At 40.2% G+C, this 20,396-nt stretch overlaps 1 protein-coding gene across 3 annotated transcripts in view; it reads right to left on the minus strand.

Annotated features, from left to right (window-relative positions):
- The window catches only part of Sybu (syntabulin), a 70,896-nt gene that overhangs the window by 45,628 nt on the left and 4,872 nt on the right, over positions 1 to 20,396 (minus strand). For 2 of the 3 annotated variants that reach the window (XM_032915147.1, XM_032915132.1), the window contains exon 3: positions 19,191 to 19,410. In XM_032915147.1, coding sequence (XP_032771038.1) covers positions 19,191 to 19,410 — 220 coding nt within the window. The remainder of the gene's footprint in view (positions 1 to 19,190; positions 19,411 to 20,396) is intronic. The other variant, XM_032915139.1, reaches the window with a different exon arrangement.

Genomic DNA, 20,396 nt, shown 5'->3' on the forward strand with positions numbered 1-20,396 from the left:
GACATCCCCCGCCCAATATAGTCCAGGGTGGGAGGCGGGTAGGGGTGGGTGGTTAGGTGGGGGAAAGAGGATAACATTTGAAATGTAAATCTAAAAATACTCAATTAAAAATATAATTGGAACATTTATTGCTCATGTTAATATGAAAAAATTATTAATGGCAAACACTTCTAAATAATAGAAATGAGGGAACTGTTACTGGGCAGAAAATGGAAGAAATCCTTATAGATTCAGGTTGCTAGCAGAATGCCTGTGATAGACCAAGTGAGACTTCAGGAAGACTCTGTGGACAATTGTTGGTCTGCTGGAGGGAGAGGAATTGACAACACACCTGCAGCAGCACATACAAGACACACACACACACACACACACACACACCATTACATTTCCTTGATTCATAGTAGGTATGCCTGTTCTAGAGCACTTGATAAAAACCATGGGCAAAAACAACTTGGGAGTGGGGTTATTTTAGCTTACCCTTCCGAGTCAGTGGGTCATTGAAGGAAGTCAGCAAAGGAAATCAAGCAGAAGATATAGAAGAGGACTGTTTCCTAATTCACTAAGTGGCTCATGTTCACCTTGACATAACCCAGCACTGCCTGCTAGGGATGGTATAGTTGGCTGGCCCTTCCTACATGGATTAGCAAACAAGAAAATGTTCCCAGGCCAATGTGATCCACACAACCTTCAGCTGAGGTTCAGACTTCTCACATGACTCCAGATTGTGTCAGGTTGGCAATAAAAACTAACAAATACAGCTCCTATATTTTAAAGAACCGGGACTACTTTAAATGATGCGATTCATTTAAAGGTATGGGGTAATTTCCTTCTGGGGTCTATGATTTGAATTCCTACTAAAAAGGTCCAAGATAGCCACTGCTAGAAATTAGGTAAAAGCAAGCCTGCTTGAGAGTAAGTGACCACCAGCTACAATAAAGTGGAATAATTTAAATTTTCTGTTTAGTTTACATATTAGGAAATGGGTCTACCAATCTTTGTGTCACATACCTAAAATTAGAGCACTTAAGAGGCTAAATCAGGGGCCAGGCATGGTGGCACATGCTTTTATTCCCAGCAATTTGGAGGCAGAGGTAGAGGCAGGTGGATATCTAAGATCAAGGCCAGCCTGGTTTACATAATGAGTTCCAGGACAGCCAGAGCTATAGAGAGAGACCTTGTTTCAAAAAGACAAAATCAAGCTAAAACAAACAAAGAAAGAAAAACTCAACAAACCAAGGCTAAGGCAGGAGGATTATCTGAGGTACTTCTGTTGTTATTGTTGTTGTTGTTGTTGGTGGTGGTGGTGGTGGTGGTGGTGGTGGTGGTGGTGGTGGTAGTGGTGGTAGTGGTGTGATTGCTCAGTTGTTTAGCATCTATCCATATGGAATTAAGAGCAGGGGAAAAGTACCAAGAGACTCAGGAATCCTCAGAAATTGCTGTTTATATAAAAAGCATGGTAACAAATAAAGAAACACCAACAGAGTAGTTTCTACACTGTTGATTGGGAGAAAAAGTCCTTAAGGTCTGTAAAGATAGCTGGGGGGAACTGGGGCTACAGTTAAAATCAAATGACTTCCTACCAGTATAGAAAATACATGTTTATGTATTTTATAAAATAATTTTAATCTTATTTTAAATGTGCTGTGGGAATTTACAAAATTAAAGACATGTAAAAAATCATTTGTTGATGCTAAAAACTTTAATTGAACATGACAATTCTAAGATTAGTACTCAGTACATATAAGTGAATAAATAATAAAAAAATTGTAGTTGTTACCTAGAGAAAAAGAACAATTTTACCTATATGATTCGTTAGATTAAAAACCATAATAACAAATACACTTTCCTTGCTTGCTGTTTATAAAAATGTTAATAAATATTAATATAGAGGCTTACTACTATGCTAGGGAGCATTTTCACCTGAAGCCTGATAACAAGACAGAAGCTACAGAATATTAACAAGGCCAAAACAGGGCTCCTTTAGCTGAGGGTTGGGGTCTGGGCAGCAAACAGAGTAATGAGTAGAAATGAGGGATAATAATCCTATAGAAAAATCTGTGAATTAACTGTCACACAGACAGAATGAAAACAAGCAGAGAAAGATCCTCTTCATTCCTCAGATACTCTGGAAATCACTGGAAGGGATGCTGTGGGAAATTGTCCATTAAGGTCAGAGGTTAACTAGGATGTGTAAAGCCCTGGGTTTGATCTATAGCACTGCTTCAACCGGCTCTGGTGGTGAAAGTCTGTGATCCTAGAATTCAGAAGTCAGAGGCAGGAGGGTGATAAAGTTAAGGTCATTCTCACAGTAAGTCTGAGTCCAGCTTGGTCTACATGGACACTGACTCAAACAAAAATGAGCCATTCGAAGGAAAGAATCATGAGACATACTGACTGCAAAAAGCAAGCGATATGTGCTGTGTTTCATTCAGTGGACCTGACAATCCCTTGGAAAGTCCTCCTTCTTCTTATAAAAGCATTTTGGCTAAGGAAAGTAGGCAGAATAATAGAAAATTACTTTTATACAACTTGTAATGAAATGATTGAGTTAGGCAATAAGCTTGAGGAATGAAGTCATAGACAAAGAGCTAAAATTTACAGTAAGAACAGGCGTTCCCCCAATGTACCCAACTTGGGGTCACCAGTACTGTGCTTCTTCAATCAGTGTGCATCCTCTGAGAACCTGAGAGGTACAAGGAGGCTGGGAGTGTAACTCAATGACAGACACTGTGTCTGCCGAGTACAGGGTCCCCCACCCTACACATAGAGCCAAAGGAAAGGATTCCCTCTGAAGTATTCTTGCCACACACAGAAAACCTGTCCCTACCTCTAATCAAAATTGTAAAGCTAATGTCCATCTTCCACAATTCACCATTAAATCAGTGGCAACTTTAGCCTGCAAGCAAAGTGTAGTTCTGAGTGCTTAAAAAAAAAAAAGTGTTATTGGAACATTTCAGCCGGGCTCATCTGCATTGTGTGAGGTGGGTCACTAGCAACAATGCAGGGCTGTCTGCCCAGCAAAGCTGAAAATATTCCCTTCATTTTTAATACAAAATATGGTACCAGGAGGAAGTAAACAGATACTTCTGAAACTATTGGGGATATTTCCATGTTCTATACCATTATGTTAATTCTATTATTGATTTAAATAGTTCTGTGATTGCATCAGAAAATGTTTACATGAATTCATAAATGGTATTGAGGCACATTGAGGCATATAAAGAGATGTGCAGTAAATGATGTCTAGAGATTTGCTTCAGGATGAGTAACAGAATAGACAGAACAAATTAGCAACCACATTTTAATCTGGATGGACAATGGGATTATGATACTGTACTAGTCTGATTTGGAACATGCTTTTAAAAGTTTTGATGTAATTCATTTCCTTTTTATTTTTATTTGGGGGGGGGGTAACAGGTTCTCACTATTTTGTCCTGGTTGGCCACTCTCCATGTAGACTAGTCTGGCTTTGAACTCACAGAGATCTGTCTACCTCTGCGTCCTCAGTGCTGGGATGAAAAAATAGAAACGTGCCACCAGACCTATCTATTTAATTTTTAAAGTATCATTACTTTTTATTATTTTTTATTTTTAACTCTATTTTATTAAGTTTATTATTTTTAAGTCTATTCAAAACGGATTTTTAAAGACTGTTTTCATTTTATAGCTTATTTTAAACTTCCATTTTTGTCACTATTGTTAAATTGTTTTTGTTCTTACAGACATATTTTCAGCCAAATCTGATTAGCATGTAGAATGTATGTCTAATAGAATCACTGCAGTCTCCATAAACTCTGAGCTAATTTATATTTCTGTACTCTAGTATCTTGTTGAATTCCTGATAATATTCGTTTGTTATAATTTCTCACATTAATGATTACACTTGATGCTTTAATATTATTTGCATGTTTTTGTCAGTAAAGCTTCATGTATTTCATATATTGGGTTGTTGGCCTTCTGTACATAGCCCTGACTTATTCATGTCTTTTCTATTTGAGTATTCAGACTTTCTTAAAGTGTGTGTGTGTGTGTATGTATGTATGTATGTATATATATATATATATATATATATATATATTATGACTTTTTTTTTTTGGAACTAGGGACCGAACCCAGGGCCTTGCGTTTGCTTGGCAAGCGCTCTACCACTGAGCTAAATCCCCAACCCTATAATATGACATTTAATTCATATGGTATTAACTCATTATTTTAACTTTTACATTCATAATTGTTTGAATATTCAAATAATTTCTATTTTGCCAAGTCTCTACAAATGTTCATTTGTGTTTTCTTTCTATAATCTTTTTTAAGACCATGTTTCCCTGTGTAACAGAGCCCTGGTTGTGATGGACTTGCTTTGTAGAGTATGCTGGCCTCAAACTCACAAAGATCCACCACCCTCTGCCTCCCAAGTGCGAGGATTAAAGACGTGCAACGCCACAGCCAGCATTGTTTTTCTCTCCCTCTTTTCTTTTTATTGGATATTTTCTTTATTTGTATTTCAAATGCTATCCTCTTTCCTGGTTTCTCCTCTACAAACCCCCTGTCCCATCCTCTCCCTCCCCCTGTCTCCAAAAAGAAAACCAAACCAAATCAAAATAAACCAAACCAAACCAACAATAACACCTCTCCGCCAACTCTCGAAATTATGAATAAAATACTCTGTCAAAGTTTAAGAATTCTATCTGTAAACCTCCTGGCCTTTGGTTGAATATAGATGATCTCAGAGCTCATTTGCTTTGCAAAATGTTGAACTAAATAATTCCAGAAGACATACTTAAATTTAACATCAGTCAGAAGAAAATATGGTTTTTGTACCCAAATGTCTTGAGACATTCAGTTACGCTTGGATGTTGTTCAGGCCTCAGTTGCATACATTAAAGGGGAATCACTACCATCGTAAGGAAACGTTACTTGGAATAATATGGAGTTTGCTTTATTCTCACAAAGAATCACTGATTGACATTCATTCAACAAACAGTTATTGAATACCTACTATGTATTCAGATGCTGCTAATACAATTGTTCCAAATACTGTAATTTTGAAGACAGTTTGATAAATGCATATGAACTATCAAAGCTTAAATTCATGGTTAATATGGACCGTGTGGAATCTAACTGCATGGCATATATACTGAAGGACATAGGTAAGGAAATAAAGTTGCGTGATCGTGCATACCATATAGTTCTAACAAATATAGGATATAATTATTATGTATAGGACTGGTGCTCTGGGAAGAGAATTTGCCAATAACAGATTAAGTAGATGACTTAGTGTTGTATGAAAAAATGCATCTTTAAAATACTTCCTTTCCTTCCCTAGCCTGTTCTCAGAGGAAACACCAGCAGTTCTCAGAATGTACATATTAAAAACAGACAAAGCAATCTATCAGAAAGCAGTTGTCCCATAAAAGCAGACCACAAAAATTTGAGGCAAGAAATGCTTCCATGCTTCTGTGAAGGCAGTGTTCCTGCCTCAACCCATGGAGTGATTCATGCAGAAAGCTTCCTTTGTCAGTCTATGTTTTACCAGGCCTTTTATTTATTCATCCAACATCACCATGCCTCCATAAGAAGAACTCATAAGTGTATGAGACTCTACATCCATTTTGCTTCAGAATAATACAAAGTATAATTATTATCTTGTGTTCAGTGTTGAGAAATAATAATGTCATTTGCCCATCCATCCTCTCTGATAACGACCACTGATTTCCTAGGGTGCCGGATATCCTGTAAGACACCATGATGATCAGCGTGCAAAGCTTTTCCTTAAAGAGTTCACACTGTGGTGGTGAGGAGAGACATTACATAAGCCAGTGGGAAAATATGTAAAGAGCGTACTTAGGAGTATAATGTACTATTAATGAAGCACACTGAAGCATTATCTAATGGGGATGAGGCTCATTAGATTGTCATGAAAAGATTCTAAAGATCATATGAGTTGAAGTCAAAAAAAGAATAAAAGAAAGAAAAGTAGGAAGGAAGAAAAGGAGAGAAGAATAAAATGAAACTTATTAGAGAATGAACAGGTAAAATAGCTCCAAGAAAAGCAAACAGGAGTGTTAAAAATCTCTGAGATGATAAAAGATATGGCCCCTTAAGGACAGTGACAGGAAGCTGATGGGTTGGGGGAGGGCAATGAATGCTACTGTGGTTTAAGGAAGGCTGAAGCCCAGGCAATGTGCAGGGCTGGAGGAATGTTAAGCTGTCAAGTATCTCAACACATGAAGCATGGGATGACAAAAATTTGGTTTGTGCTAATGAAGAGCAGGCTTATCTGGTGATAACACATCCTGATGGTAAGCATCAAGTACTGTTTGAAGCACTTAATAAATCTTTATTAATTTAATCCGATGTCCCCTTCAGAGGGTCAATCAGCAGGACTCCTGGGCACAGGCAAGAATGGTACCTTCCCCAGCTTTTAATTAGTGAGTGGGTAAAGCTGAGGTCTATATCCAGATAGGCAAGGTCAGAGTCTCCTTCAACAGTATGCTGTATGCCTGCTTTAGGAGTGAAAGGTCAGAGGCAAACATCCATCTAAAGGCTACCACTGCAGTATAAACAAGGAGCAACAGTGGCTTGACTGGGATGGTAACATTAAAAACATAGTGAGGAAAGTAAATGTGTTTGCAATACATTTAGAAAAATAATGGAAAACACCTACTTATGACAATGCAAATAAGAAAGAAACAAAGTCATGTTCCATGTTTTTCCCTGAAGTGGTAATAGGGCAGTTCATTACTGGATGAAGAAAAACAAGTTTCTGAGTATGTCAGCAGTGAGATAAAAATTCTGATTTTGCTGTGGTATAATTGAGGGATGGACTCAACATGGACAGAACATTGAGATATGGAACAGCCACATGGGTGATAGAGCATGAAGTCCAAGGATGGACTCAAGATCACCACACTTCACAGGTCAGGAACATAAAGACAGATCACATAAAACCCCTGGGGTAAGTCAGGAAGAGAGAGAGTGCCCATGGAGTAACCTGACAGGCAGAAGGTCCACTGGGTCAGAGGGGTACAAAAGCCCAGGAGGAAGACAGTATGTGGAACATTACTGGGAGGCCATGGAAATGGTAGCAGACAAGGAAATAAGACTTGCCATTGTGGCCTCTCACACAGTTCTGGTGACATATTGCTGTGACACAGAGCAATTGGATAGTAGCTGCAGAAAAATGGGGCTAGAGAGACTGTTTTCTCTTAATGCTGGTAGACATGGCTGGGCTAAGTAACTCAGATCAGCACCTCACCCTCGCTCGGAGAATCAGTGTTTCCCAGAACAAGTAAAGATTGGGATAATTATTTAATGGATGCTTTCCTTGTTTCTTAGAGACAAAAATAATCATCTCACAAGTGAACATTCCCAGGATTTCTGGGCTACTTTGGAGCCCTGAGTTCTCCCTTTAAAGTCCTTGGGTGAAGTACTGGGTAGGTCAGAGGCCTGCACAGGAAAATGTCTGTTCGTTTTCTCAGCTGGAGGACCAGAAGCATTATACAAAAGAGGGGCCCGTGACTTGGTTTACCTTACAAGACTCAAGTTGCTTAACTTGTCCCTGGAAAGGGAATTTGGAAGGAAAATGTCAAGGTAAAACATTTAGTATAATGAGAGGAATACATTTACCTAGATATTCTGGGAGAGAAGGGGCTTAAAACTACAAGACTGGAGATGCAGGTGAGCCTGGTAGGAGAGAAGCTGAACCAGCTGTCACAAAGTCAATGGTTCTCAAGCTTCCTAATGCTTGACCCTTTAATACAGCTCATCATCTTTTGGAGACCCCCGGCCATAAAGTCAATGTCTTTTTGCTACTTTATAACTGTAATTCTGCTACTGTTATGAATTGTGATGTAAACTCTGTGTCTTTCAATGGTGTTAGGAGAATCCTGTGAAAAGGTATGAAAAGGTATCTCAACCCTAGAGGGGCCAGACTCACAAGTTGAGAACCATTGCTTTAGGAGTAACAGATCTTTCTGAATTTTCTTCTCTTTAACAATGTCAGTTTATTTATTGTTTGGCTCATGGCTTGTTCAAGTCTCACTTTTCTAAAACATATATGGAAGAATAGGAAAAGAAGAAAGAGATAGACCAGGAAGACAGTTCTCAGTCTCTAGAATTCAAGAAGCTCTAAACCTTTCTGGGGTTGCCTGCCTCTGTGCTGTAGCAACGCACAGACCCCCCACACCCCACCTCTGCTTTCTAGTTCTTCTCATAACAAAGATCTGAGGACAGTGGCAGTCAAAAAATGCAAGGTATAAAACAGAAGAGGAAAAATCTGGAATGTTCTTTGTTTAGGTCATCATTTGAAATATTTCTAAGGACCATTATGTCACCGTATAGTGGCACAAAGGAAAGAGATCTCTGCATGTTGACAAGTGATGGCAGATGCGGGTGCTGGGTAACATGCACCTGCCGGGCCCCCACTAGCATTGTTCTTTCTCCAGCTCAGTGATTAGAATTGTCTCTCCTACAGCAATGCTCTATACATGGTTACCCCACAAATGAGCACAGCCCAGCAAGAAGCAAAACAAAATCAGTTTTAGAAATGAAACCATGTCTACTCCGATAGATATCCTTCTACATTTAATAAGGAAAGTTTTTCATCAATTTTCAATTAAATTAAAATACTTTTTAAAAACCGAACTTAAGAATCTCTCCCTTTAGATCTAGGAGATCCACAGGCCTTCCAGAATTCCGAGAGCCAGGCTAGTGATTCGTGGGAATCCCAGCTACACAGGCAACCACACAGAAGACAGAAGGAAGGTTCAGTCAGTTACTGAAGAGAAAGAACCCAGAGAAACCCACAGGAGCAGACCAAAGGGAAGAAGGTAGGCTCTGGTGGGACGGGGTGAGTACAGTCCAGGCCTCAGACAGAGTTCAGGCATACACTGCCAAGTGGTTTGGGCTCTCTGCAGAGATAAACCACTGGCCTTCTCTAGGAGACAAGGCAACCACCCTGAAGGTTGCTGATCCACCCGTGTCTGAGCTCTATATAGTCAGAGGCTTTTTTTTCTCATGTAAAGAGGGCTGGGTTGCACCTTCAAAACAGGACACAGGCCAGTAGAACAGCAAGTGAATGTTGAAGCAACTAGCTTGCCTGAAAATGGGGAAAGTCGTCATAGACAGAAGCATGCCTAGTAGCTGTGTCTACTTGATCTCTGTGTCTCCAGTTTGGCAGCTTAGAGACAGACTTTTCTCAGAATAAAAGCACCTGAAGGTGAAGTGCGGAGGTAGCTGATGTCAAGCTAATGTCAGCTTGGGAGAAGTGCGGAGGTAGCTGATGTCAAGTCAGCTTGGGGAATACAGAACTGAACGACTTGAGTGAGGCTTGTACTCTGAGCTGCTAGCACGCTTTACTCAGGCGTGTGCAGACGGAGCAGGAAGGATTAGGGAAGGCAGCATCCCTCCATATGCTGAGCACTTTAAAGGCTTTTACATACATACATATAAGGGCTTCTATGTGCATCCATTTCCCTTTCTGTCATGCCACTATCTGCTTCTCAAACTCTTACATAGCCATCCAAGCCTTTACATGCCAACTTTTGAGGGAAGCATTTTTGAAATCTCTCTATCAGCTACCTACAGCAGTGAGTGTGACTACCTACAGCAGCGAGTGTGACTACCTACAGCTGTGAGCGTGACTACCTACAGCTGTGAGTGTGACTACCCTACAGCAGCAAGTGTGACTACCTACAGCTGCGAGTGTGACTACCTACAGCTGCGAGCGTGACTACCTACAGCTGTGAGTGTGACTACCCTACAGCAGCGAGTGTGACTACCTACAGCAGCAAGTGTGACTACCTACAGCAGCGAGTGTGACTATCTACAGCTGCGAGTGTGACTACTCTACAGCAGCGAGTGTGACTACCTACAGCTGCGAGTGTGACTACCTACAGCAGTGAGTGTGACTACCTACAGCTGTGAGTGTGACTATCTACAGCTGCGAGTGTGACTACTCTACAGCAGTGTGACTACCTACAGATGCGAGCGTGACTATCCTACAGCTGCGAGCCTGACTACCTACAGCAGCGAGTATGACTACCTACAGCTGCGAGTGTGACTACCTACAGCAGCGAGCGTGACTACCTACAGCTGTGAGTGTGACTACCCTACAGCAGCGAGTGTGACTAACTACAGCAGCGAGTGTGACTACCTACAGCAGCAAGTGTGACTACCTACAGCAGCAAGTGTGACTTCCTACAGCAGCGAGGATGACTACCTACAGCTGCGAGTGTGACTACTCTACAGCAGCGAGTGTGACTTCCTACAGCAGCGAGTGTGACTACCTACAGCTGTGAGTGTGACTACCCTACAGCAGCGAGTGTGACTAACTACAGCAGCGAGTGTGACTTCCTACAGCAGGGTGTGTGACTACCTACAGCAGCGAGTGTGACTACCTACAGCAGCAAGTATGACTACTCTACAGCTGCGAGTGTGACTACCTACAGCAGGAGGTGTGACTACCCTATAGCAGCGAGTGTGACTTCCTTATGGAGCTTCTTTCCATTGGTGTTTAGAGATACTGCACTCCCCAACACAGGAACGGTGGCTTAAGTTGTCAAAGCCTTAGTGTGGACGTGAGTTTTACTTCCAAGGAGGACTACAATTGGGTCCCTTTCTCAACAGACCTTCTCAACTTGCCGATAATTCCTCCCTTCTCCTATTCTCAGATTATAAACTTCTTATGGATTGGGCCAGTACAGAGGTCTATACTGCTTCTGCATAGAGGGTGCCAGGGAGTCACGCAGTAAGATAGAAGGGTAGCTCTGGCAAACAACCAAGGCTCTGCACTGCACGTCCCGACTTCCTACTCCAGCCTAAGATGCTTGAGTCCAGAAGTATTTTAGGTTTTGAACATTTATGGATGTTGTACATAAACAATTATTAAGTTTCAGAATTTGGTTGGGAATAGCTATCTAGCAATGCACTTATACACAATTTCAGCCTAATATATGTCACTACTTTTTGTGTCTCTGTTTTCCTTTATTGTCTAAAAACTCTATTAAGTACATATCACCTGATAATGACCCAGTACCTATTCCAAATGCTTTATTTGGTGTCACCCTGGCTTAAGCTTTGGAGCAAATGTCTGCACTTTCTCTATGTATCAGCCTTCTCTCAGGTGTCAGCCTCCCCAACAGTTTTCTACTTTATTTTTGTCTATGATCCTGACACCATTGACGTCTTCTTTTGGATAACTATTTAACATAGTGGTTTAGGTTTTATTTTTTAAAACGTAACTTTGTATTTTAAGATTTATGTTTCCTCTTGCACAAGAGAGTATATTTCAGAGCTAGAATTCTGGGCAATTTTGAGTTACCTGATGTGGGTTCTAGAAACTGAACCTTTTTTGAATATTGCTGTTACATCTGAACCTCTTTGTCTCTTTCGTCAGGAACCTCTCCTTCCTTGGGATTAGAGACACCGCTGCTATGGATCTTTCTTTTCTGGATGTGCAGATTTGGGCACGATGGTGGGATCATGTTTTCCTTTTCTGCTTGTTTCCCTGAACAGTGTAGTATTCATGGTCTTTGAGACTTCCTTCTCCATGCAGCCAATACACTTCAGCTGTTGCTAATTTCAAACCATGTTACAGGCTTCTGTTTGTTTCTTAAATGTAATAAAGCCTAATCTGAACATTTAAAACTTGACTTCTCTCTTCTCAATTATGCTATTCTGCTGTGCTCATTTAGTAGAACTTGAGACAATCTCTCTCCTTTCCCTTCCACATGCAACTGGTATCTAAGACCTATTTTTACCATGGTTGTGGTTCCAGAGCTCACACCTAGCATTTGATTCATCATTGCACTGTGACAGTGGCTATAAAACCAGACAATCTCTTTACCATTATCTCATGCCCTTTCTAACCACTGTCCATCACAGAAACAGAGCTTTCTAAATTAGAAAACTGGCCGGAACGCCTTCCTGCTGAAAACCCTTCACTGGTTTTGCCAGATCATTGAGAACTGCAAAATAGCAGCCCACGAGCCATGGCTGGCTATTGACACATGCTAGTTGCTGGACAGAACTAATTATAAAGCTGTATCATTAAGATTCTGGATGCCTGTAGATGTATCACACATACCATCTAATCTTAAAGTCCTCTCCAGTGTCTTTTGTCAGTCTACGTCATTGACCTGGTTCCTGTATGGACACTTAATCTTACACATCAAGCTTTTGCTTGATCCAGTCAAAGCTGCTTCCTATCTCATTTCAGGCTTTTAGTGAGCTCTGTGGATGCTAAAGTTTATGTTTATTCAGTACACCATGCTAGCCAATGCTACTGGTTTGAAATGTTGGACTTAGGAAATGTGAGAGGCCAGTGTTGACAGTAATCAGGGGAAAAGGCTCAAATTCAGGCCAGGAGTGTGTATGGATATGGGTAAAAGGGAAAGGGACGTTAAATGGGCAAATAAAGGGAACCATACAGGATCCTGTCCAAAGGTTATCCTACTGTCTAGGCACTCTAGTTAAGGCAATAAAACGAATGGTCTTTCTAAACCTGTTTAAGCTCCATTCATTCTTACTGTCTTAGCACAGCTCATCTTTAGCAAGCATCTAATAAAATAGCTACTGGATAAACCTGAGTTGTCAGAGACATGTAAAATGATGGGTTTCCTAATACACACAACCATCAGTTTTTCTTCCTTGACTCCTTTCACTGTAGCCACAGAGTTCCTGGGCTTTGTTCTAGGTGTGCTACACAACTCTCACTTACAGTCTGCTACAAGCCACTCGCATCTCAAAGAAAGAAAACAGGAGAGTAGAAAGTTTAGGTATAGACAGTATAGCCAGGGATTTTTCAGAGAAAATAAAGAAAATTCTTTCTCTTACCTTTATTTCTCTACCATCCGGGCACAAGTTCAACTCATTACATAAATATAAGTATTACCGAGAGGACTGTGAATGTGAAGTTTGTCTACATAGAGTCAGAAACTGTAGTTCATGGAGATACTGAGGCATTTGTTTTGCCCCAAATCCAGTGGTCACCAGCTCTAGCGTCTTTGATATTTGTGTATTTTACAGTATGATTTTTGTGCCACCCTGTGCCTGCATCCACCCACGTGACGCAGACTACAAACTTTGAGGCTGAGACTTTGACACACATGAGAATAATCCAGTACTCCTGTAAAATGCAGATTCCCAGGCTCTCAGAGCCCAGGATGACAGGTTTTGGTGGGATCTCATATGTCTACATTTTAAACAACTGAAGTTTTACTGGAGACTTTAAAGCAGATAAACAACATTCTGGTGAGGACTTTAGGATGTACAGGTTCTTCAGGCTGGGGACCGTCTTTTACCCTTAGATGTGGTTCATCTCCTTCAGTGTGGTTACATTCATCAGTTCCCATTGCTAAAGATTTTTAAAAGTTTGAATGGAAAAAGCTCCTTATTCTTTGCCGTCTGTAACAACATGCTCAAAGAGTCCCTGCCTATAGACCCAACACATAATCTATCCCGCTAGGTATATAGCTATGTGGCTGAAGACATTATGTCCTTGAAAAGTATATTATCCATTGTCTAGGCCCAGACCTGTTCCAGTGATCTTCAGTTCTTAGGGTGTTTTTCAGTTTTACAGCAGGTTGGCAGTCATTCACTGCTAGTATAACTTGGTACTGTGGTTCATGCCACTTGAAGCAGTCCATTTCAATTCTAATCATCATGTTCAAACGTTCACCCTATCCAGATGCTAAGTTTCCTCAAGCTAGACGAAAGCAAAGCAGAAATATTTCTGCTTGGCAGGGCCTGGCAAATTTCTGAAGGCTTCGTCATACCTCAGCCGGGTTAGTCAGGTTATGATTTGCCTTAATTGCTCTGCCACAAACAGCAACAATGATCACGAGGTCAACACCAGGCAAAGATTTCAGGCAAGCCACTGTAAAAACTCAAATACTTTCTGCAGATGCCTCCCTTGAGGTTAGATGGCAAAGCCTGTCTGATTTTGACTCTTTGGTATATGTTTTCTGTAACAGAACTCATAAACTCGCTCACGGATCTCATCTCCACGTGCTCATCAGAGATAATTCTGAGAAACTAGTAGTCGCTTATAAAACAACCAGTGTTCTCTATGCATAATCTGTTCCACCTGTCATGTCTACAAGGCACCCCATGGAGAACTAGCTTAAACCTCAACAGCCCATCTGCCTCCAATTCTAAGGGGTAATTATTGCCTCAACTAAGCAAGGAGGAATGCACAGCAGGCTGCTAACTATGGCAGGTGACTGATGGCTGGTCCTCACTTTCACCTAAGTCACCAGCTTTCCTAATGATGGCCAGGGTGATAACAAAATGACAAATAAGGCATTAATAACCAAAACAAAAACAACACCACCCAATCAAACAAAAAGCCACAGCTACACCTTCTCATCTACACGCACACACACACCACACACACACACACACACACACACACACCACACATACACACACCACACATACACACACACATATATACACACACACACCACACACACACCACATACACACACACACCCACACATACACACACACATACACACACACACACACACATACACACACACATACACACACACACACACATTCACACACACACACATTCACACACATACATACACACACACACACATACACACACACACACACACACACACACACACACACCACACACACACATATATATATACACACACACCATACACACACACATATATATACACACACCACACACACACACAAGCCACAAATTTGAAAAAGAGCAAGGAGGGGTATATGGGAGGGATTGTAAGAAGGGGAGGGAAAGGGTAAACGGTGACATATGTTATAATTTCAAAAAATAAAAGCACCTACTACCACCATGCACAAAAGGAGGCAAACAAATAGAAACCTAGATGCCACAGGCAGATGGCATACCAAAACACAAATCACCATTGTGGGCTTTACCACTCCTCATTGGCACACTAGAAACCAGGAAGATGGCCTAGGCAGAGAAGTGGTGCTGTTATGTCAAAACAATGTTCTAAATGGAACAAATACTGGCTTGAATAGAGGCACACGAAAGCAGGTATTTTATTTATACTAACAATATTAATGGAAAAATCCTTCCTGTGTATGATTTGCATAAGGCTAAGGCTCCAAGAACTGTTCTGAAGGGTCTACTCTAGATTAGCTCCAGAGATGATGCCCATGTATGAAAACACTCACATACTGATGAAATGCAAACCATGGGCTCACCCTCAGAGACTCCGCCCACAAGCTGCCACTCAGAGAAAAGACACGCCCCAAAGGACTGGCGAAATGTCATACATAACCCTTTCCCTCCAAAATGAGATGTGCACAACATACAGATTAGCATATTCTTATCCAGACATTAAATGCTCCTTTGCCAAAGCTCCCCTGGGAGGAAAGAAGGACGGTGGTGGAGTCCCTAGAAAAGAGACCCTAAGGGGCTGGGGATTTAGCTCAGTGGTAGAGCGCTTACCTAGGAAGCGCAAGGCCCTGGGTTCGGTCCCCAGCTCCGAAAAAAAAAAAAAGAACCAAAAAAAAAAAAAATCACTCTCCCAAAAGATACACAGATGGCAAATAAGCCTTAGAAAATGATTCTAATTAAAAAGAGAGAAAAAAGAATACCACATTCATAATAAAACATCATTTAAAAAAAAAAAGAAAAGAGACCCTAAGTAAAGGTGAGCAGGTTACTTTGGAAATGGTGTCAGACTCTTAATTTCACTGATGAACAAAATTAGCAGAGAAACATGTAGCAGGAGTACAGGAAACAGTAAGAGAGTTCCCATAGTTCTATCAAAGAATAAGAACCATCTATTATGAAAATATTTGCTTTTATACAAACAATAGGAATGCCAGTTTATCAAAATAAGGGGTAATTTTTATATTAAATAACTTTAGCAATATATACATTTATTATCTTTCAAAAGTTGAATATTTTAGAACAGATAATGTTCTTTGCAATGAATGACTTTGATACCAAACTTGGGAAAAAATAGAATTTCCAAATTAAACCTCAGAAAGGATGTTTTAAATAATACCTTCCTCTAAATTTTCAGTTCCAAATATTAGAATTTCTTTTAACTCCGCATGGTCCCTTTGCAGTACTGAATGTAAGAACTCTGAACAAACAGATACTAACATTGAGACGTTCATTCAAAGGCCGGAAGCTTTGGTGACTGACCACTGTTATGTATTTGGGTGGTTTCATTTTGACAGGTAATGGCAGTTTTAAAGTCGTGTTAACATTTGTCTTTTGTTGTCTGGTTTAACAGCTCTGACTAGGGAGGCCAGAATATGGCCTCAGTATTTCAGTGTCTAGGTGAAAACCAGCTAGTCCCCCTGCTGGCTGGACATGTTTTACATTCTCTCCCTCACTGCCTGAAGCATTACTGCTCCCCACAGAACCAAACCCATTTATTTTCCACCAGCCGACTGACCTCCTAAAGCATCATTAACATTACCCAAAGGCCTTGCTGCTGTCAATTTCAGTCAGAGCAGCACTCAGAAGCTTTGTAGAGCTCATCAGTGCTCTGCAGGAAGGGAAAGGAAGACAGGGGAAGGCATCAGACCCAAACCTTGGGGAATTGACAGCACAGCAAGCTGGAGAGAGAAGGGGAAGTGGGAGGAATCCCTATCTGGGGATGAGGCAGAAGGCCAAGGATTGAAAGGCTGGTTTGTAGACACCCATAATTATATGTGTCTACCACTCAATTCTCAGCTAGTTAATGGCAGAAGAATCAATATTCCCTTTCGATTTTCATGTCTGCCATTATGGTCTTCATGAGAGACAGGTCTTCAGGGAAGAAGGCGTGATTCGGGACATGGGTCTAGGAGAGACTGACTCAATCAAAATTAACAGTTTTCTTTGTTTGCCTTTATATTTTATAATATACATTTGTTATATATAGTTATATATAACAGTATATAGTCAAAGCAAATATATAGTACAAAACTATATATATAATTATTGTATATATTTATATATAATTATATATAACTATTAACTATAGTTATAAATGTATATAACTATATATATAACTATTTATAACTATATCTCTATATAGTTAAATACATACTTTTTTATTATATAGTTATATATTGCTTTACATATGCTATATTGTATATATACTATATATACTTGTTTTGACTATATATAAACCTATATAGAGAGAGATAGTTATGTTAAGGAACTACTTCTCTTCTGACAAATACTCATTTTGAAGTCAGTCACAGAGAATGGTAGTATGTGAAAAGGCTATCAGGAATAAGTGTGCAGCACAGTTGTACACAGAAACCTGGAAATCATGCCCTATGCACACTCATTGAGAGTGAATTCCAAATTCTATAATGGTGTTAAAGTAAACAACCATGGACCCAGTCATCCAGTAGATTCCAGTCATCTTCTTCATCTCAGGAGAGTATTAAGTAGCTATGAATGAGTTTGCATTTAACTAGATTTGTTAGTTCTAATGGAAGAAAATTCATTTCAGAGTATAACACTGTGATACCTATTTTTAGAATGAATCAGTTTTGAGGCTTCACAGAGAAGCATTTAAACAGTGGACAGCTACATATCTGAAATAGAACTTTTGTGACTGCATGCTGTATGTCTGAAGTGATGTTTATCATGACACTTGCTTTAGACACTTGTTTCTGCTCTGAGTGGAAATGACTATGAGGTGCTAAGTTAGAACAATGGCCATAGCATACAGATTTGCTCACCTATCTCAATGTGTTTCTTTAGTCAGTTTGAAAACTTCGTGCATTCCACAACATCCTTTATAACCATAAGACAGTCAGTCCTTTAAATTTTACCCAAATTCCTAACTTTTCTTAAAACAAACAGACAGACAATAAAACCACGTCTTTTTAACTTAGGCTTCAGTATCCCAGGGGTTGTCCCCTGGTACCAGTGGCATTTGAGGAACTATGAAGAGATCTGTGTCCTTAAAAGAGGTTTCTGACCTTAAAAAAATTTCTTAGTTATATGCTGAAGAGACAACTATAGTTTGTGATAATTAAGAACCATCAGATATTAAAGACCTCAAAATTGCACCTCTGCATTAGGGGAAAACTTAGGTAAACGATCCCACTGAATCATGTAGCCACTGTACAAAAGAGATACGATACAGTTAATCCAGTTATAAGTTAATATAGTTAAGAGATACATAGTCCAAATAACCCAAATCCCAAATGACACAAAGCCATTGGGCATGAGTAGAGAAATGATTGTGAAAGGTCCTGTAACAGATTACAGACAAAATTACATACATTAAAAAAATACCTTGGGGGGTTGGGGATTTAGCTCAGTGGTAGAGCGCTTGCCTAGGAAGCGCAAGGCCCTGGGTTCAGTCCCCAGCTCCGGAAAAGAAAAGAAAAAAAAAAAAAAAAAATACCTTGGACTATGTGTTATGAGGTATATATGAAACATTAATGATTCTTTCTTTAGATTTTGCTATTATCCCAATATATTTGTGTATATTATGTGTGTTTGTGTGAATATGTGTACATGTATATATATATGTCTATATTCATGTTTATATAGACATACATATACATACACATATACACATATAATATATATGTATACACACACACACACACGCTCGCACATACAATACTACTCCAAAATTTAAAAACTCTAAAACTGTAAACATTTTGGTTCCCAAGCATTTCAGATAAGGAATCCTCAACCGGTATTTATTGTCCCATTTAATGGCTATAACAACTGAGGTTCACCAGCCTTAAGCAACCTGATCAAGATCACATACCATCTAAGTGTAGGTCTGGGATTCCGGCCCATCCTGGGTAGCAGGTCTGGCTGGTAATAAGCCTCGGCTTTTCCCCATAGGGCCAGACCTGCAGTCCTTCTTGATCTTTATTTCATTTGATAGAAGTTACTTTATTTGTGGTATTTCATAACCAAGAGTGCATAGAATTTTAGCTATTACTAGTATAAAACCAAAACTAATATAATTTTTAGATTTAATAAAAAGGAACACACTTTAAAATTATAGAAAGAAGTTGAATTTTACATTGTAAATGGTAAGAAATTTAGCTGGGCTGAAGCATAGAAAACTGCTGTCTTGGTAGCTTACGACAGCCCGACAGGGTCAGTGCAAGTGTCTTGCGGGTAGGAGAAGCCTAATTTTATCTGAGAGGCCACATCTTTCCTGCCATAGGGGCTCACAGCATTAGTGTACCTGAGCAGAAGCTGTTGCTGCTAATTGTCCTCGCTGAACGTCCAGAGCTGCTGGGGTTGAACTCTCGACTTTCTTCCTCTGAAAAGGGAGACTCGGAGGCTGGGGAAACCTTGTTCTGCTGCTGCTGCTGCTGCTGCTGAGGCAGATGGGGCCGCAGAATCAACCTGGGAATCCGGCTCCTGGAGAACTCCTTCTCCTGATGCTGGACTCTCTGCTCCTTCTCCGAATTGAAAAGCCAAAAGAAAAGAATCATTTTCTCTCTGCCCTTGCAAGCCTCAGTCCCTAAGAGGTCATTTCTCTGAGTACTGAGCCCTCCCTGAACAGTCCAGCCATCTGTATCTCAGTGTTTGAACTGAGCTCCCTTTTGAGCCTATGAATATCACCAATGCAAGTGTACAGGATACAGATACACACACACACACACACACACACACACACACACACACACACACACACACACACACACACCCCTAAGCCACCCATCAGCATAAATGCCATCCCACACCTCTAAGCCATTCCTGCCTCACCTCCTCACTCTGTCTTTCTATCACATTCACGCTTGAGCTTCTCAAAGGCTCTCACACTGCACCTAAGCTTATTGGGTTTTCCTTTCCTTTAGACTCTTGTGTTATTCCCGAATTAGCTGACAATTTCACTTCGGTTTTTCTGTCTCCTCACACACTAGATCTATATATCTAGAACAATTCTTTTCTAATGGATCTCACACACTTATCTTTAAAACCCCTTCTCTTCCGGACAGCCTCTTAATTATTCATTAATATCCTGGTACACAAGGCTTGCTGCCAACAGAAAAGCAAACACATCCAATACCCAGGAAAATGGCTTCACCTTTCACATTACATCTAGCTTTTGTTTTTCCAAAAGGACAACCACAAGAAGAAAATTTTTCTCCATTTAGAAATTCGCTTTAAGACCTTGCCATACTTTGTCTTTTTTTAAATGCATAAAAACTATATTTTGACAATGTTTTCAATTTAAAAGTCCCTTGTCTTGACATCCAAGATGGCTTAGTAGGTAAAAATGCTTATATCCAAGCCAGTCTACCTGAGTTCAATCCCTGGGACTCACATGGTAAAAGAGGAAAGAAGAGGCCTCCTGCAAGTTTTTCTCTGACATCCACACATGCCATGGCACCCACACTACCACCCCCCAAAATAAATAATCAGATGTTATAAAAATAAGTTT

This window comes from Rattus rattus, chromosome 1, assembly GCF_011064425.1.
Source record: "Rattus rattus isolate New Zealand chromosome 1, Rrattus_CSIRO_v1, whole genome shotgun sequence".
Classification (NCBI taxonomy): Eukaryota; Metazoa; Chordata; class Mammalia; order Rodentia; family Muridae; genus Rattus; species Rattus rattus.